This window comes from Hypanus sabinus, chromosome 4 (genome assembly GCF_030144855.1).
Source record: "Hypanus sabinus isolate sHypSab1 chromosome 4, sHypSab1.hap1, whole genome shotgun sequence".
In the NCBI taxonomy this organism is placed as follows: Eukaryota; Metazoa; Chordata; class Chondrichthyes; order Myliobatiformes; family Dasyatidae; genus Hypanus; species Hypanus sabinus.
Genome location: NC_082709.1, coordinates 165942696 through 165967897, shown reverse-complemented (window position 1 = coordinate 165967897; position 25202 = coordinate 165942696). Strand labels below are relative to the sequence as shown.

At 39.4% G+C, this 25202-nt stretch overlaps 1 protein-coding gene across 1 annotated transcript in view; it reads right to left on the bottom strand.

Annotated features, from left to right (window-relative positions):
- Window positions 1-1556: 1556 nt before the first annotated feature.
- Window positions 1557-25202, bottom strand: part of LOC132392187 (interferon alpha/beta receptor 1-like) — a 54288-nt gene continuing 30642 nt past the window's right edge. The window contains exons 10-15 of the mRNA XM_059966031.1: window positions 20451-20574; window positions 14728-14903; window positions 10071-10234; window positions 7428-7563; window positions 6617-6774; window positions 1557-5284 (exon numbers count right to left, since the gene is read on the bottom strand). Of these exons, the coding sequence (XP_059822014.1) occupies window positions 5018-5284; window positions 6617-6774; window positions 7428-7563; window positions 10071-10234; window positions 14728-14903; window positions 20451-20574 (1025 nt within the window). The 3' untranslated portion in view covers window positions 1557-5017. The remainder of the gene's footprint in view (window positions 5285-6616; window positions 6775-7427; window positions 7564-10070; window positions 10235-14727; window positions 14904-20450; window positions 20575-25202) is intronic.

The following is a 25202-nucleotide window of genomic DNA, read 5'->3' as shown; positions in this document are numbered from 1 at the left end:
GCACCTTTCACCCTCCCCCCACCTTCTTTATAGGGCCCCTGCCCCCTCCCTCTTCAGTCTTGACGAAGGGTCTCGGCCCGAAACATTGACTGCTCGTTTCAACAGATGCTGCCTGACCTGCTGAGTTCCTCCAGCTTGTTTATATGTGTTGGAGGCCAAGTCATTGGGTGCATTTAAGGCAGAGATAGATAGGTTCTTGATTAGCCAGGGCATGAACAGGTATGGGGAGAAGGCAGAGGAGTGGGGATGACTGGAAGAATTGGATCAGCTCTGATTGGAGGAGCAGACTTGATGGGCCGAATAGCTTACTTCTACTCCTATATCTTATGATTCCACAACTTACAGACTCACTTTCAAGGACTTAACAACTCAGGTTCTCAGTATTAGTATTTTTTTGTTTATTATTTGCACAGTTTTTCCCTCTTTTGCATAGAGGATGTTTTTCAGTCTTAAGTCGTTTTTTTCATAAGTTCTATTTCTTAATTTTCCTGTAAACACCTGTAAGAAAATGAATTTCAAGATGGAATATGGTGACATATACATACTTTGAATTTCCTTAACTCAGGAATAAGGAATTACTATTTGGCATGATTCAGAAGATCATAGTGGTTTACCAACATTCTATTCCAACAATGAGACATTGCACATGGGTTTTAGCTGCAGGTGTAGCTTCCTTTATGAAGCACACAAGGCTTGTCATGTAACAGAAGCTTCCAAAAGTTCAAAAGATTCACTTATTATTAAAGTATACAACTCTGAAATTCTTCAATTCTCTGGGTAGCTGTGAAAGAAAAGAAAGGCAGCACGATCATCAACCCCCAATTCCCATCTCCTCGCAAAAAAAAAAGAATAAAAACGGAACAGGCACATCAACCCCCAAATCCTCCCTCAAGCACAAAAACTGAGCAAAACAGATCAGGACCATCACCCCACCCCCAAAGCCCTGCTCCCGTACAACAAAATAAAATGGATCAGGCACATTGACCTCCTCCAAATCCCTCCTCCTGCAGAGGAAAAAAAAATTGACAAAACCAATCAGATACATCAACCTCCAAATCCCCCTCCCTGCTCAAAAAATACCGAGATCAGACAAACATTATATAAAAACTGTAAGATTGAAATATATAGTCTATTGTCCAAACTGCAGAAAAAACCTGGGCACACTCTTCAGGCGCAGCAGCAGACACTCCCCTCTGTTTAGAAGTACAGTGGGTTTTAAATGGGAATCATCTTATGTACCTGAGTTAGGGCACAAACACATTATAGGAAGGATATGAAGACATTGGAGAAGTTGCAGAAGAGGTTTACCAGGATGCTGTCTGGATTAAAGTGCTTGTGTTATAACAAGAGCTTGGGTTGTTTTCTAGGGAGTGGCAGATGCTGGGGGAGATCTGATAGAGGTGTATAACATTATAGGAGATATCGATAGATTGGACAGACAGTATCTATTCCCTGGGTTGAAATGTCTAATACCAGAGGACATGAATTTAAGGTGGTGGTGGGGGGGGGGGGGGCATTTCAAAGGAAATGCAAAGATTATATATCTTATAGACTAGTGTGAAAGTGCAGTTAGTGCCTGTGCCATAAAGAGACCTGTCTGGGTCTACACTGGTCCTTAATGCATCATGTGGACCTCAAGGACTATAGCCCGACATTAGGAAATCCCAAAAGCATAGGCAGATACCACGGGATGAGGATACCACAGCTACTATGTAGCACAAGGGCTTTAGAGTTAACACTGATGTTGCGATTGACTATCCCTTTGAAAAAAATTGTAGCAGTCTTGGGATCTCAGGAAATCCATAACCTCTGGTCATTTTATGGGAAAAATAGGTACTTGTGAAAGTACACCTCAATAAGAAGTGGGAAATTTCATATTAAAGAGGACAGACTTCCAATCACATGAAACTGTAGTATTAATAAGTTAAACTCTGCAATTAATCATTTAATAGAATCCAAGAGTAGTGATCTATGCAGAAGGCTCAGTCCAAAAAAAACTAGGTTTCAATGAAGTTAGTATTAATAAAAACACAATATTTAATTTTCAATGAGACTGTTTCAGGTTTGTTCATTACAACATTTTTTAAAAAAAATACCAATTTCAAGTATTTTTTTGCTCTCTGCATTATAACGTTACAAATATAGTGCAAAACAAACAAATGTAACAAAAATATATGACATTAACAACAATATTCTTCATTATTGCATCCATCTGCATCAGGAACAGCAATAAGCAAGAATTTTGAAGATAAAGCCTTTTTCATGGAACTATTACTACTAGATCCAGACTATTTTCAGTAGAATAGAAAATAAAATTATTGTTCCTTCATGAGAAAAAAATTGAGTGTGGAGAACTCATTAAATGGAGAGATGAATCTCATACTTAAATTACATGATCATAAATTCCATGATTTGCAGCTGCAAATGCAGCTTGAAGAAATTCTACCAACTACAGAGTCCTATGAAAAGAACATCTCGGCCCATTACTTGACTGATGCACTAATGACTGTATCAATATCAATTCTATTAGACACTGGAGCAGAATTAGGACACTTGGCCCATCAAGTCTGTGCCACCATTTAAGCATGGCCGATCCATTTTCCTTTCCACTCCATTTTCCTGCCTTACCTCTGTAACCTTTTATGCCGGACATGAAAAATCTACCAACTTCCACTTTAAATACACTCTGTGACCTGACCTCCATAGCTGCCTGTGACAAAGAATTCCACAGATTCACCACCTCTCTCCGGCTAAAGAAATTCCTCATCTTTGTTCTATATGGACATCCCTCCAAGAAAGGGAGCACTTAAAATTTATTATGCTGTGGGTGCTTACTGTATATTGTGGTTGTATTATGTATATAGTATATTCTTTATTATATAAGTTGAGATGCATTCCATATAGAGTTGGCATTGGCGTTGAGTAGAGAGGTGTGTATTTAACATTTCAGTAATACTTGAGTAATATTGTAAATATATTATTTGATTACACATTCTTGTTCATTACAAGTTATATGTAAAATTATGTAAATGGCATGTCATAACACCACATCATACACAACGTAAAAACGAAATACACACATTTAACTCCTGGCTCCTGGTTTTGCTTTCAATTAGTTATAATGTTTTGTAACTTCAAAACATAGCAGATGCTATCTTCAAAAGTTCTCCAAAATTGAAAATATAAACAGGAATATATTTATTCCTTAGATCAAGGACTTAAAATTCTTTAGTCATTAAATTGTCCAACCCTGTCTGTATCTGCAAATCAGTATCACAGCGCGCAGAAGGAAATCAGCAACGGAATTCACAGAAAAACCCAGAACAGGAGGCCACTCAACTAACAACCACTCTACCAATCCTTTAACAGAGCTATCTAGTAAATCCTGATAACCCACTTCACCTTTCTGTAAAAGATTCTGTGAATTATTCCTACCACCAAAAGATCTGCTCAAACCTGGCTAAATGCTACAAATAATTCTACTTCCATCACCCTACTGGCAGTGCGTTTCTGATCATAAAGACAAATACTTTAATTAATTGAAATGCAGATGTAAAATATCTTGGCCATTTCTCCTTGGAGCAGCGGAGGATGAGAGGTGACCTGATAGAGGCGTATAAGATGATGAGGGGCATTTATCGTATGGATAGTCAGAGGCTTTCTCCCCAGGGCTGAAATGGCTAACATGAGGGGGCATAGTCTTTAAGGTGCTTGGAATTAGGTACGGAGGGGTTGCCAGGGGCAAGCTTTTCCGCACAGAGAGCATGGAATGCACTGCCAGCGGCGAAGGTAGCAGCAGATACAATAGGGTCTTTTAAGAGCCTCTTAGTTAGGTACATGGAGCTTAGAAAGATAGAGGGCTATGCGCTAGTGAAATTCTAGGCAATCTCTAAAGTTACATGGCTAGCAGAACATTGTGGGCCAAATGGCCTGTAATGCACTGTAAATTTCTATGATCTATGTTTAGTATCTTAATTACATTAACACTGAATACATGGCATTATTGCATTGCAATGGCATACCCTACAACCCTATTTATGCTACCAGCTTGTCAACAGGATTGCAGGTAGCACTGTAGTAGCTGTGTAAAAAAGGTATAAAAACACAGATTTTACTTAGAGCAAAAACATTTTTACCTACATGTCTACTTGAACCATGAAAAAGGTCTGTTATTCAACTAGAAGCTTTATAAAGCACTGGGTTGACCGCATTTGGGGTATTATGAGCAGTTTCGAGCCCCAGAACGAAGGAAGGATTGCTGGCTTTGGAGAGGCTCCAGGAGGTTTATGGGAATGACCTTGGGAGTTAAAAGATTGATGTATGGGGGAGGGGGGAGGAAGAGCTTTTGATGGTCTGGGCCAGTATTTGCTGGAGTAAAGAATTGGGCAGGGAGGAATCTCATTGAAAGCTACTGAATACTGAAAGGCTTAGATAGAATGGACATGGAGAGGATGTTTCCAACAGCGGAAGAATCTAGGACCACAGGGTACAACCTCAGAATAGGAGGATGTCCCTTTAGAACGGAGGAGGAATTGCTTCAGCCAGATGGTGGTGAATCTGTGAAATTCATTGTCACAAGTGGTTGCGGAGACAGGGTCACTGGGTATGTTTAAAGCAAAGGTTGATAGGCTCTTGATTAATAAGGGTGTCAAAGGTTTTATGGAAAAGATGGGAGAATGGGGTTGAGAAGGATAATAAATCAGAGATGATCAAATGCTGGAGTAGACTCAATGAGCAAAATGGCCCAAATCTGCTCTTATGTCATATGGTCTTAGAAATTCTAAGTGATTTCAATCTACATTGGTATCTCAGTTCACAGAACTGAGCAGGAGAGACAAGGTCTAAAACAAATTTGCATTAAAATTTAGACGCAACTGAAATTAAATAAACTTAATAGTAGCACTTACCTCATACATACATGCAAACCCACCCAGTGGTACATAGCAGTTTGAGGAAATACTTAAAAATCAAAGATGGGACACTCAAATGGAAAAGTTTCAGTTTAATACAACAAAGTCTATGTTTGTAAATCAAGTTCTGTGAATGTCCTTTCATTAAAATCTTCATTCCTGGAACTTTCTGCATTTGAAAATCGTCCAGAATCTGCACTGGTTTGACTACTTTGATTTTGCTGTTCATTTTCAGTTTTTGAAATAAAGGAACTCGACCAGGAGCTCAAGTTGTTGTTTTCAGTAATGACAATGAGCGGATCACAACATTCCTCAGAATCTTCCACTGATGTCAGCACGTGGAATGGAGCTCTTTGAGACGATTCACTGAAACACTGCAAAAATAACACAAGACCAGAATGCATTATTTCACACAGAGACATAATTGTGACTTTCTTGATCCCAGACCATCCCAAAATGGTTCGGAATCTACAACATATGTCTTGAAGTCTTAAGGTTTAGTCTTAAATTTGTACCAAATTATGAAACCAGTCTTAAACTCATATATAGCTAATTATAATTAAAAGCAAATGAAAAGGAATGAAACACTAACTCAGAATATATTTATTTTTCTCTCTCAATTTTGCATTAGTGTTGGTAAATGTTTCATCTGTAATTTGTTTTTGTGCACATGGAAGGTTTATAGAATTTATGTTATTTCCACCATGTCAACTTGTTTGTCATGTTTGCAAAGTACCGTGCTGCTGTAAAAAGCTGATTTACATGGCATTTGCATCTATGCCATGACAACAATAAGCTTAAACTTCCGACAATGCACAGTTTATTTCATAATCAAGCATTTGCAATGCTTTGATTTTAGTTTTCTGAAATATCAATAACTGCACAACTAATGATCATATTTAACAATGTTGGATAGGGAGTATACATTGCTCTTTTATCAGATCAACAGGCAGTTGTCCTGCTTTCTTGTGAATGGAACTATAGGATCTTGTATGCCCATTGGAGAAGGTAGCCAGCAATTCAGGTTAATATTTTGTTCAACAGTAGTATTTCCTCAGTGACAAACATCGGTGCTAGTCTAGCCCAGAGTGATAAGTCTCTGGCACAGTTAAAACCCTACATGCTTCTATTTCAGAGTTGAGCTAAATCAAGTTTTGACATAAGGTAGCTGGGATTCTACAAATAACTTTGGTCTTGCTCCTTTCACCATTTTCTGGCTATTTGAAATACATGTTACAGGCAATATACTCAGTGTTTTGCTGTGTACCTTTGGACATTAGCTGGGAGATGACCACCAAATAGATAAAAATTATCCAAAATAAGTTGAAATTTGACTAGAATATATTTTCTCTAAGGTGCCTGAAAATATCTTTATATCTTTAGTTTACAATATTTTTATGTGAAAACATTGCCATGCATTTGCAACCAATGTACTGAACAATAATTTCTATAAGTTTTAGTAATTTAATGGGCACACTAGAAAGTTAGATTTTGATCATGATAGAACTCAGAGCAGATAAGCCCAGAGTTATCTCACAATAGAGTCCACCTCAAAAACGCAGAAGCACGGAAATAACTCATAATAGATGAGAGGCATAAGGGTACAGTTCATACAGCCTCCATAATCTCTATATGACCTTTGAGTTTTATTTTCCTTTTTAGATCACCAGGGTAAAGGCCAGCCAAATATGAAAGAGATTACTTACCTCTTGTAAATGTTCTGGCAGGGTGTGTGGGGGAAACAAGGCGTACTTTGTACATCTGTACATGTAATATACACACAAGATACATCCTACTGCTCCAATGAAAAACACCACTAGCGAAACGAGGAAGCATATACCAATCAGCCACTTGGGAGTATCACCTGGAGAGAAAAAAGAAAATCAGATACATTGATTAGTGGTGTCTTTTCTCCTGTTTATGGCTACTAGCTAATGAAAACAATTTTACAGCAATAAGTAATGTCACATCCCACTTAGATTGTTTGTTCTTCACCACAGACCTTCCTCCAGAGAGGAACTGGAAGGCAACAGAATGGAGATAGCAAAAGAGTCTGCTAGCATGAAGAATGATTTAAAGACAGATAAAACTGCATTCCTCACACTTTCTTTTAGATTCTTTTTTAATATTACAACTAACAATTTAGCTAATAAATATTAAACAGAATCATGTTTCTTTTGAAATAGAATAGCTGGAGCTCCTGGATCTCTTTTCTTTTGCCAGTCCAGCAATATCTGCTACAGATAATCACGGACTAAATTTCCAATCAAAGAAAATTGTGCTGCCATAAGAAATACCATGTTTTTTTCCATTAAAAAAACAGCTCCAATGGAAGCAAAACCAAGTTTTGTCATTAAATTGTGCTGGAAATGTGACAGTGGCCTGTTCTCTCCTACAGGCTGGAAACGACATATGGTGCAGGTGCACAAGCAGCAACAGAATGAAAGACACCGAATACCAAAGGTTAAAGAATATTACACAGCAATGCCACATTAAAAAAAAAGATTAAAATCATACCGCCAGTCCTCTTGCACACAACTGAACTATTCAGTCCTACGCTGCTGAAAACAGAGCTGAAAGCCAAAACGTGCAGACAGTACGTGGTCCAAGGTTCAAGCGTCAAGACTATAACTCTCTCTGTGCTATTTTTATCCTGCAAGTTCAAAAATTAAAACAGAATAAAGCATTCAGTTCAGCAGTATGCAAAATTCAGGTACCTACATTTAATTTGGTTAGGTATAATTAAGTTCACTTCCAGGAATACTGCATTTTAGTCCATTTCAAAGAGGCTGACTGTGGCATTCCAGTCTACGTTTCATGGTACGTGGTAAGAGATAATAACAAATTGATTTAAAGTATGGAAAGGTTCTAACAAGTCCATTTCATGGAAGTATAAACACAAAAATTATACAGATGTTGGGAATCCAAAGCAACAACACAGAAAATTCTGGAGGAACTCAGGTCAGGCAGCATCTACGGAAAAGAGAAACAATCAACTTCATGGGCTAAGACCCTTCTTTAGGCCTGAAAAGGAAGGGGGAAGATGGCAGAATAAAAAGTCTGGGGGAGGGAAAGGAGGATAACTAGAAAGTGACAAGTGAAGCCAGGTGAGTCGGAAAGAACCAATCCTCATAGCAGGATCAGATGTGGAAAGAGTGAGCAATTCCAGGTGCCTGCGTGTCAGGACCTCTTGAGGATCTAACCTGGTCCCAATGTAACAATGCAACGATAAAGAACACAAGACCATGGCCATATTTCATTGACAGACTGAGAAGACTTGGTTTGTCAACTAAAATATCCAAAACTTCTACTGATGTGCCGTGGAGAGCATTCTGACAGAATGCAACACCAACCTACTGCCCTCTGCTGTGCCTATTGTCTTGTTTATTATTTAATGTAATGCCTGCACTGTTCTGTACACTTTATGCAGTCCTGGGTAGGTCTGTAGTCTAGTGCAGCTTTCTCTGTGTTGTTTTTTTTTTAACGTAGTTCAGTCTATTTTTGTACTGTGTCATGTAACATCATGGTCCAGAAAAACTCTGTCTCATTTTTACTATGTACTGTACCAGCAGTTGTGGTCGAAATGACAATAAAAGTTGACTTGACTTAATGTAGCCATTGAATATGAAAACCTGACACCAAAACAAGAAATGATAGGAATTTAACAGAGCACGGTAACATTTTCATCATGATTCAATAAAACCAAGACTCATCCACTTAATTCCCATACCTTTTAACAGCAGAAACAGAATTTTTTTTTTTACCATTATTCATTCAATAAACAGCAACAGGCACCTAAGGTTAGTCAACAGAAACTATGCTAATACTATAAAGACAAAGAATATCAGAATCAGGTTTATTATCACTGATGTATAGTTGTGAAGTGTTTTTATTTTAGAAAAGCGAAAATCAGCCATACCTGCATGGACCCTGACTACACTTCTTACTGCCTTGGTAAAGCAGCTGTCAGGATCATGGCCCCTAATGTCATAGACATTCTCTATATTCACTCTAGCCTCAACCAGGGGATGCAAATACCTGGAAGCAGGTACCGCCAGGCTCAAGGACAGCTTCTATCTTGCTGCTATTAGATTATTGAATAATCCCCTAGTACAATAGACGGACTCTTGACCTCACAATCTATTGTGCTATGGCCTTGCACCTTACTGTCTGCCTGTACTTTCTCTGTAACTGTAAAACTATTTATTTTATTTAGAGATGCAGCATGGAGTAGGCCCTTTGAACCACATCCCTGATTCAACTTGCCTTACTATGGGACAATTTACGATGACCAATTAGCCTACCAACCAGTATGTCTTTGGACTGTGGGAGAAAACTGGAGCACCCAGTGAAAACCCACCATCCAGGAGGACGTAGAAACTCCTCACGATGATGTCAGATTTGAACTCCGATGCCCCGGGCTGAAAAGTGCACTGTGCTAACCACTACGCTACCATTGCACCCAAATATACTGCATTCTGTTATTGTTTACCCTTGTGACACGTCATTGTATAGGTGTAATGAAGTGACCAATATGGATAGCAGACAAAAATAAAATCTTTCACTGTACCTTGGTACTTGTGACAATAAACCTATTTGCAATATTTGCAAACTGAAGTCTCCCACCACAACAAACCCAAAATCTGCCTATTTACATATCTGCTCCTCCATCTCCCCACTACAGTATTACCCCGTTATGGTGACTGCACCTTACCTATTCCCGAGTTTGACTCAGATTGCTTTGCTGGATTAGCCCTCCAGGATCCCCTCTCTCGGTGTTGCTGTGATTTCTTGCTCATCAGTAGTGCAACACCCCTCCTCATTTACATCTCTCGCTATCACATCTGAAATATCCAAATCCTGGAAATGTCGTGCTGGACTCATCCGTCCTTCCTTTCAGACTTGCTCGACCCAACATTAACCTTCACCTGACCCCTCCACACACTGACCTGTTACGTTGGTTCTCCTCCACTGCCACACAAAATCAAACTCTCCCAACAGAAGCCTCCCTACGTCGTGGGAATGATAACTGCAGTTTTGGTTTTACCATATATTTAAAAAGACATTTACATAACACATAAGAAGCATTGTTTTATGTTATATTGCAGAGAACAGATGTTGGTTATTCCTTTGAGAGCAACTTTGTTTCATATTACTTACATGTGCATTTTCATAAGAGTTTTCTTTCCAGTAGGTCACCCTGTACTGTATATCTTTATAGAATGTTCGTATAGATGCGTTATTTGACATCAGCATCTCGGAAATTTCAATAGTAAGTGATTGCTTGCCTGATTCCACATGTACTGAAGGAGGACCAATTACATCTGTAATTTAAAATGAATTATAATTCAATGACAAAATGCAGAATATGAAACAGTATATATAAAAATGAAGTAGGTTTGTCTCAGAAAATTTGAAGTAAAATTAAAATTTGAATCTAATTATCTAATTAATCAGATAAGCCTACCATTTAATGCTTGATCTTGGCCGATAAATAATTTCAGATAGCAGTTTTTAAATTATATCAACAATCAGAATTGCTTTTATAACAGGGACTAAGCTGAAATACTTACTGTTTCCACAGCTACTCTCTGACATGGCACACATTTTCAACATTTTCTGTTTACGTTAAGATACTCCCACAAGTTTTCAATGAGGTCATATGGTTTCACATTTAACAATTTATCAGATAAAGCAACTTTGGTGAAAACACAAGATTTAACAGCTGGGCATCCAGGGCAGAAAAAACAAATGGGTCCAGTTTTCTTCCTACACCATACACTGTGAAATTCTGCCTGCCTGGGTGCTTTTTTAAAGATCACCCAAACATTTAATACATTTTTATTATTGCAACAGACTTCACACTAACAGGTTCACAATCTTGCATCCTTTTAGTATTTATTTCTCATTACTAGCTATTTGGGAATACACAAGACATTAAAATATAGAAGAATTAGTCCACTTGGCCTATCGAGTGTGCTCTGCCATTTAATCATGGCTGATCCATATCCTCTAAGCTCCAACCTCCTGCCTTCTCCCTGTTACCCTTCATGCCCTGACCAATCAAGAATCTATCAACCTCTGTCTTAAATATAAAGGCTTGGCCTCCACAGCTGCCTGTGACAACAAATTCCACAGATTCACCACTCTCTGGCTAAAGAAATTCTACCTCATCTCCATTCTAAAAGGATGCCTCTCTATTCTGAGGCTGTCCCCTGTGGTCCTAGAATCTCCCACCATAGTAAATAACCTTTACATATCCACTCGACTGAGGACTTTAGACATTTGATAGGTTTCAATTAGTTCACTCCTTACTCTTTAGAATTCCAGTGAATACAGGCCCACAGCCATTAAACACGCTTCCTTTGACAAGTCGTTCAATTTGGCAATCATTTTTGTGAACCTTTGAACTCTCTCCAGAGTCTGCACATCCTTTCTAAGGGGGGCCAAAACTGCTCTCAGTACTCCAAGTGAGACCTCACCATGCTTTACAATGAAACAACATTACATCCTTACTTTTATACTCTAGTCCTCTTGAAATGAATGCTAACACCATATTTGCCTTCCTCACCACAGACTCAGCCTGTAAATTAACCTTTTGGGAATTCTCCACAAGGACTCCCAAGTCAATTTGCATCTTAGATTTTTGAATTTTCTCTCCATTTAGAAAATAGTCTACCCTTTTATTTCTTCTACCAAAGTGCATAACCACGCCCTACATGACACTTCTTTGCCCATTCTCCTAATCTAAGCCCTTCTGTAACCTACTTTCTCAAAATTACCTGCCCCTCCACCTATCTTCATTCGTCTGCAAACTTTGCACCACAGCCATCAATTCCATCATCCAATCCTTGACATATAAAAAGTGGCCCCAACACAGACCCCTGTGGAACACCACTAGTCACCACCAACCAACCAGAAAAGGTTCCTTTCATTCTCACTCTTCGTCTCTGACAATCAACCAATGCTTTATCCATGCCAGTATCTTTTCTGTAATGCCATGGGCTCATAGCTTGTTAAGCAGCCTCATGTGTGGCTCCTTATCAAAGGTCTTCTTAAAATCTAAGTATACAACATAAACTGATCCTCCTTTGTCTATCCTGCTTGTTATTTCTTCAAAGAATTCCATCAGATTTGTCAGGCAAGATTTTTCCTCAAGGAAGCCATGTTGACTGCAGCCTATTTTAATCATGCAGCTCCAAGTACCCCAAAAACCACATCCTTAACAATCGACTCCAACATCTTCCCAACCACTCAGGGAATATTAATTAGCCTATAATTTCCTTTCTTCTGCCTCTCTCCCTTCTTGAAGAGTACCTTACTGCCCATCAGCTCCCTCTGGTGCTCCTCCCCATTCTCTTTCTTCCACAAGTCCATAAGATACAGGAGCAGAATTAGGCCATTTGGCCCACTGGGTGTGCTCTGACATTTCATCATGGCTGGTCCATTTTTGCTTTCAGTTCCAATCTCCTGTCATCTCTCCACGTCCCTTCGTGCCCAGACCAATCAAGAATCTATCAACCTCTGCCTTATATATAAATAAAGGCTTGGCCTCCACAGCCACCAGTGGCAAAGAACTTCACAGAGTAACCCTCTCCGGCCAAAAAAATTCCTCATCTCCATTCTAAAAAGACACCCTTCTTCAGCCTCTCTCACTTCTTGAAGAACAGAGTGACATTTGCAATTTTCCAGTCTTCCAGAATTTAGTGATTCTTGAAAGATCATTACTGGTGCCTCCACAATCTCTTCAGCCACCTCTTTCAGAACTCTGGGGTGTACACTAGACTGCCCAATGACTTATCTATCTTCAGACCTTTCAGTTTCCCAGGAATCTTCTCCCTATGAAGAGTAACTTCACACACTTCACGTCCCCCGACACCTGGAACTTCCACCATACTGCTAGTCTCTTCCATAGTGAACAGCGATGCAAATTACTTATTCAGTTCATCCATTTCCTTACCTCCCATTACTACCTCTCCAGCACTGGTTTCCAGTGGTCCAATATCCACTCTTGCCTCTCTTTTAGACTTCATGTATCTGAAGAATATTTTGGTATCCTCTTTAATATTATTGGCTAGCATACTTTTGTATTCCATCTTTTCTTTCTTAATGATTTTTAGTTGCTTTTTAAAAAGCTTCCTAATCCTCAAACTTCCTACGAATTTTTCCTCTATTATATGCCCTCTCTTCAGCTTTTTATGATGGCTTTGATTGCCCTTGTTAGCCCTAGAGTACTTCTTCCTCTTTGGGATGTATATATCCTGAGCATTCCAAACTGATTCCAGAAGTACCAGCCATTGCTGCTCTGCCGACATCCCTGTTAGTGTTCTTCTCCAATCAATTCTAGCCAACCTCACTCATGTGTCTGTAATTTCCTTTACTCCACTGCAATATTGATGCATCTGACTTTAACCTCAAATTTCAAGGGTGAATTCAGTCATATTATGATCAATTGCTCCCCCCACCCCCAGGTCCTTTTACCTTTAGGTCTCTAATGAACTCGGCTCATTGTATAACACCCAATCCAAAATAGCTTATCCCCTAGTGGGCTCAACACAAACTGTTCTTAAAAGTCATCTGGTAAACATTCTAGAAAATCCCCCTCTTATGATCTTGTGCCAATCTGATTTTCCCCATTCTACCTGCATATTGAAATCCCCCATGACTATTGTAACATTGTCTTTATGGCATGCATTTTCTACCTCCTGTTGTAATTTGCAGACCATTTCCTTACTACTGTTTGGGGGTCTGTATATAACTCCCATCAGGGCCATACTTGCCGTTCCTTAGCTCTAGCGACAATAATTCAACACTTTCCGACCCTATGTCATTGCTTTCTAATGATTTGATTTTTTTTTTTAAACCAACAGAACCATGCCACCCCCTCTGCCTGTCCTTTAGATACAATGTACCTTTGGACATTAAGCTCTATGATTCAGTGAACGCCCTCAACATCGTAATGCCAACCTGTAACTGTGCTACAAGCTCATCTACCCTATTCTGTAATCTACGCACATTCAAATGTAACCCTTTATTCACATTTTTCATTTTTGGACCTGTTTTTCATTGCAACACATCCTGTTGACTGCAATTTTGCCCTGTCATCAACCTCTCCTTGCTAGGAGTTTCACTACACATTGCCCTTGCTTGTAAACCAACTACTTAATCCTCAGCATTATCACTCCAGTTCCCTTCCCCCTGCCAACATCTTACTACAAAGTATGATAAAGTATAAATAAAACTAAAGTAGGTTCATTTCAGAAAATATGAAATAAAATAAAATCTGAATCCAATTACAGATATCTAATTGAATCGAATTACCTAGTTAATCAGGTAAGATGTATCTGGGAATATATCTTACTAAAAAGCAGAGCTTATTTGGAATATTGTGCTTGGACATTCCTCTAGACAGCCAGTGGAATGCTGCAGTTCAAGCTGATCCTTCACCATAAAGCTAATTCTCATATTTTGCAAAGACAGAGTCCTCCTCTCAGTTCAATACTTTGAGTTTAACATGAAAAGAGACTGAACATATAAATAGGCCTATATTATTCTTAACTGAACAAACAAACTTGGATAAGTCACAGAATTGATAGTGGGATAAAAGGAGAAATATTGAATAATGTTGAGAACGAGAAAGTACAGAGCAAGATTTAATGTTCCAAATGCACACAGCAAGTTAAAATGATCTAAATGAAGTGAGATAAATCAGGTGAGCAGAAAATTCATGTTAAAAAAGTAAATATATTGAATCATTGCAAAACTTAAATTCAGATCCAATAAGACACCGCACATTTCACTTGTTATGGTTACTTACTGTTCTTGTCAGGAATAAATGAATCTGTGGACAACCAGGCTGTCGTCTGATTCCCATGACGGGCTTGCAGCCGTAGGAAGTATTCTCCAGAAAATATAATGTCTAGTGAACTGAAATCACACTCTCTACGGATGATATTTTCACATCCTTTCACCTTCCTCCAGCCACTGACGCTACTAAAAGGAAACAAGCAAACACTATGTAAAGGACAATCCACTGAAGTGAGTAGACCAAGCCTGGCTTTACTGTTGAACAGGTGCAGTTTCAATCAAAAGCATGCAACACAACCATGTCCACATCAGTAAAATTCCAACATGATTTAATGGCCTTGCCATGCTGATCTTGCAGTCAAGCACAATCAGGAGTATGACCGGCATTAGCCAATCACAATAGGTGGAACTGTGAATGTGGTGACTGAGGTTAGAAAAAAAAACATCCAGCTCTGGACCAGTACATGAATAGCTAGCGAGTGCAAGTGGATTTTCAACAGAAGAGTTAAAGTAAAACAAGATTGAAAGAAATATAGGGGGCTAAATAGGAGGGAAAGGTTGAATGATCTTGGAGAAGGCCAAGAGGTTGGCACAACGTGGTGGACTTAAAGGGACTGTACTGTGCTGCAGAGTTCAATGTTCTAAGTCAGTCAGGAAAAGGTGGTCACAAAGGAAACATTGCAAACTCCATACCATAACCGATTATTAGTGACTTGCAAAACTTAGTATGAACTGTGTGTGTCAAACATTGATACACTACAAATTAAAGAAAGATTTTACTGAGATAATGATGCTTCCCCTCCCACCAGCAGTTTCTGATGTGCTTTTTTGTTCCCTACCTCCACCCTGTGTGTCAGCTGAGGCTTGAAAGGTAGTGTCAGATTTTAAATTGACTGAAATATTTACTGAACATTAGCAAAAATCTTTTACAAAACTAAATATTGGCATGCAATTAACATAGAAATACACCAGGGCATGACAATCACAGCTCATTGACAATTTGGTAAAAGGCTTTAACTTCAGTATGAACCAACTGATTTTTGTTTTTACTTGTTGTTGAATGTCCAGAGGACTGCACTGAACACTCACTCCAATGAATTATCACTGAGACCAGCAGCTTTACCTACAAGCTTGAGGACTGTATCTGATTTAGGGAGCAGAAATACAAATGCAGAGATAAAAATGAGTTAAAAAGGGATGCAAATTAAAATAACAGTTATCCAGTCCCATATTGTTGTTGTTTCTAAGAGAAAGACGTTTTAACCATGTTCTCTTGAATAGATATCAGCGGGGAAGGGAAATGGCAGCAAATGACTTCTTCAATCAGTACACTAAAGGAAAGGTTTAGCAATGTGAAACCAGCATGTTCTATTGTATCACTGCAGTGCCCCACACTCTCATCTGTTTCCATTTGACAGTTGACCAGATTCTGTGACAGTATGTTGATTCCCAATACCAGACAAGGGAGCTTGCCCTCAATGTTTACTTGTTAAACAGATTCTACTGGAGGTCAGGCACTAACTCAATGTCTGAGTGACAAATCAGCAAATAGGGAGGAGACTGAAAATCTGGCTGAATGGTGCCACAACCACCTCTCATCGACGTTAGCAAAACCAAATGATCTGAACATTGACTTCAGGATGAAGAAATTGGAGCTCCACGAGCCAGTCCTCATCAGAAGATCAGAGGTGGAGAGGGCCGGTCACTCTAAATACCTCGGGGTTATCATTTCAGAGGACCTGCCCTGGACCCAGCATGCAAGTGCCATCACAAAGAAGGCACAGCAGCACCTCTACTTCCTTAGGAACTTGCAAAGGTTTGGTACATCATTTAAAACTTTGACAGACTTCCATCGATGCACAGTGGTGAGAGTTTACCGAATGGCAGCAACACTGCCTGGCATGGAGACAACAATGCCTTTGAATGGAAAAGTAGTGAACGCAGCTCAGTCCGTCACAGGTAAAGCCATCCGCACCACTGAGCACATCTACAAGGCGCGTTGCTGCAGGAAAGCAGCATCCACCATTAAGGAACCTCACCATCCAGGCGATGCTCTCTTCTCATTGCTGCCACTGGGAGAGAACTAAAGGAGCCTTACGGTCCCACAGCACCAGATTTAGGAACTGTTATTACTCCTCAATCAGAGTGGATAACTTCACTCATGCTAACTGATTCTACAGCCTATGGACTCACTTTCAAGGACTCCACAATTCAAGTATTATCATTACTTATTTATTTATAATTGTTTTGTTTCTCTTTTGTATTTTCCATTTGCATATTGGTTGTTTATTGATTCTATCGTGTTTCTTTGTATCTACTGTGAATGCCAGCATGAAAATGAATCTCAGGGTTCTATGTGGTGACGTGTATATACTTCGATAATAAATTTACTTTGAACTTTGATTTAGTTGTCAATTTCAGTTGTGAGTTTGTGTAATTTGGTAATGATTGTTTTTTTTTAAAAAGTGTACTTTAGGCTTTTCTAAACTACTCTGAATAATTATCTAATCATTCAGTTCATTGGCACTGGTGAAGCTCAGCAACTACTTATTATCAGTGGCAAACAAATCAAAGACAGCAACTAAATACTTTACTAATAACACTTGTTTGGTCAATGATAGCCTGCAAACAATAGCCTGTAACTTGCTTTTTGGAGTTCAGCTTTTGAACCACCTGAATGACCAGGGTGTGAACTGAAGTCCTGAAGGGGCAGTATGGTTGTGGCATGGCAGGCCAAATGGAGGCAGTGGGCCCAGCCCCTGAAGTGAGGAATGAACTGATATTTGGTCACTGCTGGAGCAGACTTGGGAGGCAATTCGATGTGGCAGAACTGAGGTGAGGCGAGCAGAGATGAAGCAGAGTCAAAGGAAGGTCTGGGCCCAGGTCCAAAAATGAGGAAGGACCCAAGGTTTGATTGATTTAAGCATCCCGCCGAGTTCGAAGGGTCACGTACAAGCTGAACTGAAGCAGCAGAACACTGGCTCGGGAGCTCCTCAAAGCATCAGGGCCCTGATCCGGGAGCACGGAATAACCTGAGGTGTGGACATCGTCAGCATTGGGCCAGGTTGTCGGGGCTGGGGGGGAAGACAAAGGCCAGTTCTGCTCACGTTTACTTGGCTTCTTGCTGAACTGAGGCTGTGATGCCTGACTCTGTGTGGACTCACTTTGTAACTTGCAGTTCTGAATGCTATTTGCTTACTTTATTGTTTGCACAACTTTTTTATTCTTTTTCTCTCTGCACACGATTTTTTATTGGTTCTGTTGGGTTTCTTTGTTTTGTGGCTGCCTGTAAGTACTTTGAACTTTGACTCATTGGCAATCTGACTGTATGGGTGTTACTGACAAATTGCAGTGCTATATAATAAACAGATCCTTTACAGTTTAGAATGAAAATCTCTTATCTTGGAATACACACATTCAACAGTATCACTATCCTTCTCCCAGCCATTGAAACTTAAACCAGATTTCATCGTCTCAAGCCGACTGCTCTGATCTCCTCTCGTTGATCTCCACTCAATACAAATGAAAACTTCCTTCATTTAACTCCACTATCACCAACTTCTTTCTGGTAAATTAACAACTTTATTGGAAGATTTTCTCAATTGTTTTCTAATCTCTGCTTTGACTTGCTTCACAGTATCCCAGTGATGTCCTCATCTTGCTCTCCATTTCATACATTGTGCAGTTTGCTACTGACATCAACTGCATTCGTGACTTATGAAACACGCTTCCTTTGCCCAACGATCATTTTGGAAACACTTCTCCTTGATGTCCTTTTGTGTCTCCTTTCTGCACTTCCTCCTTCTCATCCCTCTCAATTTTATCTCTTCTTTAAAGTACTATAAGATCTCTTTCTGTAAAGGATTAGTTAGAGATTTATTGTCATTACTAAGGACAAGATTGCAGTGCTATTCCATTCAGTGGAAAACAGCATACTGGCAATTCAATTACTAAGAACTCAATGAGTATAATTAAAAAGGAGAGAAAACCTGCCGATGGCAGAAATCAAAGTAGTCATGCGCCAGAAAAAGTGGGTTCTCCTGGTGGCCACCAATTTCAATTCTACTTTCCATTCTGCCATGTTAGTCCATGGCTTCTACTAATGCCGCAATAAAACCACACACAGACTGGAGGAGCAACACCTTGTATTCCATGTGGGTAGCCTCCAACCTGATGTCACAAACATTGCTTTCTTCCAGTAATTCCTTCATTCCTCATTCCCCTTTCCCTCCCTCGGCTTCTCTCCTTACCTGCCCCATCAGCTCGCTCTGGTGCTCCTCCCCATTCCCTTTCTTCCACAAGTCCATAAGCTATAGGAGCAGAGTTAGGCCATTTGGCCCATCAAGTCTGCTCCACCATTTCATCCATTTTTGCTCTCAACTCCACACTCCTGCCTTCCCCACACAGCAACCCCCCCCCCCCCCATATCCCTTCATGCCCAGATCAATCAAGAATCTATCTACCTCTGCATTAAATATAAATAAAGGCTTGGCTTCCACAGCCACCCATGGCAAAGAACTCCAGATTAACCCCCTCTGGCTAAAGAAATTCCTCTTCATCTCCGTTCTAAAAAGACACCCTTCTTGAAGAACAGAGTGACATTTACAATTTTCCAGTCTTCCAGAATTTAGTGATTCTTGAAAGATCATTACTGGTGCCTCCACAATCTCTTCAGCCACCTCTTTCAGAACTCTGGGGTGTACACTAGACTGCCCAATGACTTATCTATCTTCAGACCTTTCAGTTTCCCAGGAATCTTCTCCCTATTAAGAGTAACTTCACACACTTCACGTCCCCCGACACCTGGAACTTCCACCATACTGCTAGTCTCTTCCATAGTGAACAGCGATGCAAATTACTTATTCAGTTCATCCATTTCCTTACCTCCCATTACTACCTCTCCAGCACTGGTTTCCAGCTGTCCAATATCCACTCTTGCCTCTCTTTTAGACTTCATGTATCTGAAGAATATTTTGGTATCCTCTTTAATATTATTGGCTAGCATACTTTTGTATTCCATCTTTTCCTTCTTAATGATTTTTTAGTTGCTTTTTAAAAAGCTTCCCAATCCTCAAACTTCCCACTAATTTTTCCTCTATTATATGCCCTCTCTTCAGTTTTTTATGATGGCTTTGATTGCCCTTGTTAGCCTTTGCCTTTAGAGTACTTCTTCCTCTTCGGGATGTATATATCCTGGCTTTTCCAAATTGCTTCCAGAGATTCCAGCCATTGCCGTTCTGCCGTTATCCTTGCCAGTATTGTTTTCCAATCAATTCTAGCCAACTCTTCTCTCATTCCACTGTAATTTGCTTTACTCCACTGTAATACTGACACATCTGACTTAAGCACTTCTTTCTAAAATTGCCTTCCATGGCCTTCTGTCCTCTCCTATCATTTCCCCCTTCTCCAGCCCTTTATCTCTTTCACCAATCTGTTACCTTGTACTTCTCCTAACCCTGCCCCACTTTCTACTCTAACTCATCTCTTTTTTCCAGCCCTGATGAAGGGTCTCATCCTGAAACATCGACTGTTTACTCCTTTCCATAGATGCTGCTGAGTTCCTCCAGCATTGAGTGTATTTCTAAATTTAAAATAACTTTTTGAGTTCTTTCAAATGACATCCAAGTTAGAACTGAATTAAAAACAAGCAACTCTAAAATTTAAAAAAGGGGATACCCCACTCATTAAAAACAATGATAAACTATAAAAGAACCAACAGTTAAATTGGCTTACCTTTTATAATTTACAGTATAATTCACAGTGTAATTACTGTTCTCGGCATCATCCCACTTAAGAACATACTTCATATTAAAAGCCTGAATCCGTATGTTTGTTGGAGGCTTTATTTCTCCAAGCACTGTAAAAGAAATCCTCATGAATCTCAGAAGCAATATAAAAATACCTCAACAATTTTTTTAACCACCTTTAATAAAAATTTTACTGATCCAAAATTTTATTTTGGTTTCTCACTTCACAGATGCTGATCTACCTGGTAAATACTTCCATTATATTCCGTTTTTATTTTAGATTTCCAGCATATTTTGTTTTTAGAAGGTATTTTGTTAACAAGATTTTCATAACATGCGATTTTGAAAGAAAGGGCAATTAAGCCTGTTTTTAGCAGAAATAATGTTAGGTACTAATAATCTCAGTTATTTCTCCTTACACACTTGTTGAATAAAAGTAAATTTAATTGCACAAAGTACCTGCAGTTTACACTGAAGGTCAAATATTTATCTTTCTATAACTCGGTGGGTTGGGGGAATTGTAAGTGGTGAATAAGTGAGAAAACAAGGGAAATAAATGACATCCTGCTTGCTGCAGTTTGCAGTGGCATCAACACGATTTGCCTTGTCAGAATATGCTTACTAGTAAAATGCAGATGGGTACAATCGCTATCTGTATAACCTTTACAAGTGGACAGGAATGAAGATAGGTGCAGTACAAATAACAGGCTGATTCACATCAAACAACATTAGTGGGCGTAGGAAATGACATGCTAGGTACAAAAACTGTCTCAGAAACATGCTAGTAGATTGAGAAAGAAAGCGGTGACGTGCAGGCAGTGGAGACACTTGCAATGTCATTACCAAGGAAAATATGTTTGCAATTTTACTAATTGATTCTTTGAAAAGATTCTCACCATCTACTCTTGACAAAGTCAGGAAGCTGGGCAAAACCCCCAACTCTCATTACAAGTTCTAGTCAGTTCCCTTACTGAACATAATACCTGCGATGGACACCTCTATGATGCTGAAGCTATGAAGACTATCCCAGCTGCTGTGCTCTGCGCTTGCCAATACGATGAACTGATAACAAGGCTTTGGGCCTACTCAGGGCTACGCTGGGGTTCAGATCTGAGACCTTGATTTTTGTTCAGAATGCTGTCATTTGCTTCAATTGTTTGCATGGTTTGTATTTTTTTCTTTCTCTTGTGCATCTAGAGTTGGTCTTTTATTCTTTTTCTAAATTTTAAGTGGGTTTCTTGCTTTGTGGCTACTTGTGAGCAAGCAAATCTCAAGGCTGCATAATTTATATATTCTTTGATAATAAATAAATCTTGAATCTTAATTATTTTTACCAGATTCACTAGGACATTCAGACAGCAAATAGAGTTTTCTGATAGAACAAACGGTTACAAGTCAAGGTATTAGTGAACATATCCAGCGAAACTCAAAACTGTATGTCTCTAAACTTTATTACTAGCTTCTCAATCTCTCTCTATATTATAGATTAGAGCTTGCTTTTATTGAAACTTTTGACAAGGTACATCAATGTCAATGTTACTCCTTGGGTTGTCAATGTTCTTTTTTGACAGCCATTCTTAATGTACAGTTTCTTCTTATCATAGGCTGCACTTTATTTCATTTCAAGTTTAGTGACCTAAACTAGTGACTTTTTACAGTAATACACAAAATGCTGAAGGAACTCAACAGGTCAGGCAGACTCTATGGAAACGAATAAAACAGGCAACGGCTTCGGGCTGAGAACTTTCTTCAGGACTGGAAAGGAAAGGGGAAGACGCCAGAGTAAAAACATGAGGGGAGAGGAAGGAGGATAGCTAGAAGGTGATAGGTGAAACCAGGTAGGAAGGAAAGGTAAAGGGCTGGAGAGGAAGGAATCTGCTAGGAGAAGAGAGTGGACCATAAGGGAAACGGGAGTAGATACAGAAGCCTTAAGGCACACAATCAGTGATTTAGGAAGAGATTCTTACCCTCTGTCAACCGATTTCTAAATGGACATTGAACCCATGAACATTACCCTACTTTTTTTGTTTTTGCCCTTCTAAAAATTTAACTATTTAACATACATATATACTTAGAGTATGGACAATTTATTTTTTTCTATATTTATCATGTATTGCACTGCACTGCTGCCGTTAACAAATTTTATGGCATATGCCGATGATATTAAACCTGATTCTGATCCTGACCTTTGGGTAAACATTGGTGCCAGATAGCTTAGTAGTTGGTAAGTATTTATAATTCAAATGCTGCAGGAACAGAGATCTGACTACAGTTTAAGGGAGCCCTTCTAAAATGAAAAGTAAGGTAGGCGAGTTCAATCCTGCTGTAACACACACAAAATGCTGGAGGAACTCAGCAGGCCAGGCAGTGTGTAAGGAAAGAGAGTACAGCTGACATTTCAGGCCGAGACACTTCAGCCGGACTGGAGAGAATAAAAAAGATGAGGAGTAGATTTAAAAGGTGGAGGGAGAAGCACAAGATGACAGGCAAAACCTACTGTGCTTGGGCTTGGTTAAGACATGGGATACTTGTTTTATTAATTGGCACAAGGAATTCTCCATGTCCAATAGCAGGATGGACTCAGCAATTTGACATTCCAACTCTGTTGGCAAGTCAGGAAGTCAGAGCCTTCCATATTTAATAGAGGGAGAAAAAAAAATCACAGATCTAGTATTTCAATAACCAAGCACTACCAGCACTGGCCTGTGTCAAATCAATCCCCTCAATTACCAAAGGAACATTAAGTCTACCCTACCAGCAAAACTCTGATGAGGGATATCATCCTAAAAGGCCCTTTTATCAAATTAACTTCTTGTATCTTCCTGGCATTTAAGCTCCAACGTTTGATCTAGCAGCTGCTCAAAAACCAACCAAATGACATTCAATAAATGGCTACTGATACACTGATCAGAAGACAGATAGAAGTAATTTGCACCTTAACACAATCTTATATAATCTTAAACCTCCTAAGTGGAAAGTTTCTTTGAATTGCGACACCAAACTCAATCAGCATTTCAGCCGTTTTAACCAATGTCCTGAACCTGCAATTCCTATTGTGACACAAACTTGAAAAAATCTGCAGATGCTGGAAATCCAAAGCAACACACACACAAAATGCTGGAAAAATTCAGCAGACCAGGCAGTATCTATGTAAAAAGAGTAAACAATCAACATTTTGAGCAGAGACCCTATAGAGTAACCTCCAATTTACCTACTTTGGAAGCTGAAATTTTCTGCTCACTTCACCGATAATTAAAGTGCTTGCTGCCAACTGAAACACAACAGCTTTAATGATCCCTTTGTGCCTCACTCAATGACCTCCTACTCCTAGCTAACTATACGGCTCAGAATTACATTAATTTTATTAACTGATGCTCAACTGTGATGGGGTAAGTTATGGCAATTGCAATTGTTAACTCCAACTACTCTTCCATTCATCCAGAACTTTAACTGCCATGTGCTTTACAATTGTTAAGTCTATTCTCTAATTAAAATATTTTAGTAAATGTATTTAATAGTATCCAAATGCCATCCCAGGTACAACTCCCCCACCTAGCTTTATAACTGTCCGACAACATTACCTTCCACACTTCCTACGAGTTGCTCGAAAGCAAAATGGGACTCGAGCATTTAACATACAGGAATGTGTACAAGTTATTCTATTCTTTTATTTCACTATTTAATAGCAATTTCAATGCAAAAGTTCAAATACCAAGAGGAATGGAATAGGTAAACTTTCTTTTTGCATCCCTGAATCCAATGGGTTTCATAGAAAGCTGTACACTGTATTTCACCTTTCTACATGTTCACTGAAGAATGTTACACACACACACACACACACAAAATGATGGAGGAACTCTGCAAGCACGTCAAGCAGCATCTATGGAGAGACATAAAGTGTCAACAATTCATCAGGGCTGTTTATTCTCTAATCAGAGTTCTCAACCTTTTGTTGCCATAAACCATTAAACAAGGGTCCACAGACCCCAGGTTGGGAAGCCCTGCTCTAGATGCTGCCCGACCTGTTGAGTTCCTCCAGCATTTTGCATTTGCTACTCCCGGATTTCCAGCTTCTGTAGAATCACTTGGGTTTACAAAGGTGACTACATCCCTGCATATCAACTGCAAGAACTGACACTACAAGTTGCCCATAGGTATCTGTCAAATGTTTTATGGAAATCACTTGATTATTTTCTACAAGTCACCCCATTCTAGGTCACCGCCAACAACATTAGTACACATATAATTTGTATCGGGGTCCTCATGTAATCACAGTCCAAGAGTGGAAGGTGCATGCTCGTAGATAGTGCCTGCAGAAGTAGGTTTACAATGCAAAATGCTGTTAAATGATCAGAAAACTTGGGTGTAAGAGAGGCACCCCACGAGTTATGAGTCACCTTAATTTATGCTGATCCATTATTTCCTACACACATAGTGCAACCTGCTCTAATAATTTTACAACTTGCGCTGCATCTGTAGGTTAAATTTGAAACAGAAAGTCAGACGGAGATTTGACATTAAAATATTGTTACGAATGAGGAGCAAATCTGATGTACAGAAGGGTCCAGAATCGCCAATGCCTGCCCCCCCACCCTTTTTGAGAATCGCAAGATCGCTATTATTTCGGGTCTGAGATCCAGGAAATGAGAGAGAGACACAGCATGTCAGGAAATGCGAGAGAGAGAGAGAGACGCAGGATCACAGCAAAGGCAGTTGTTATAGACAACGCAGAATACAC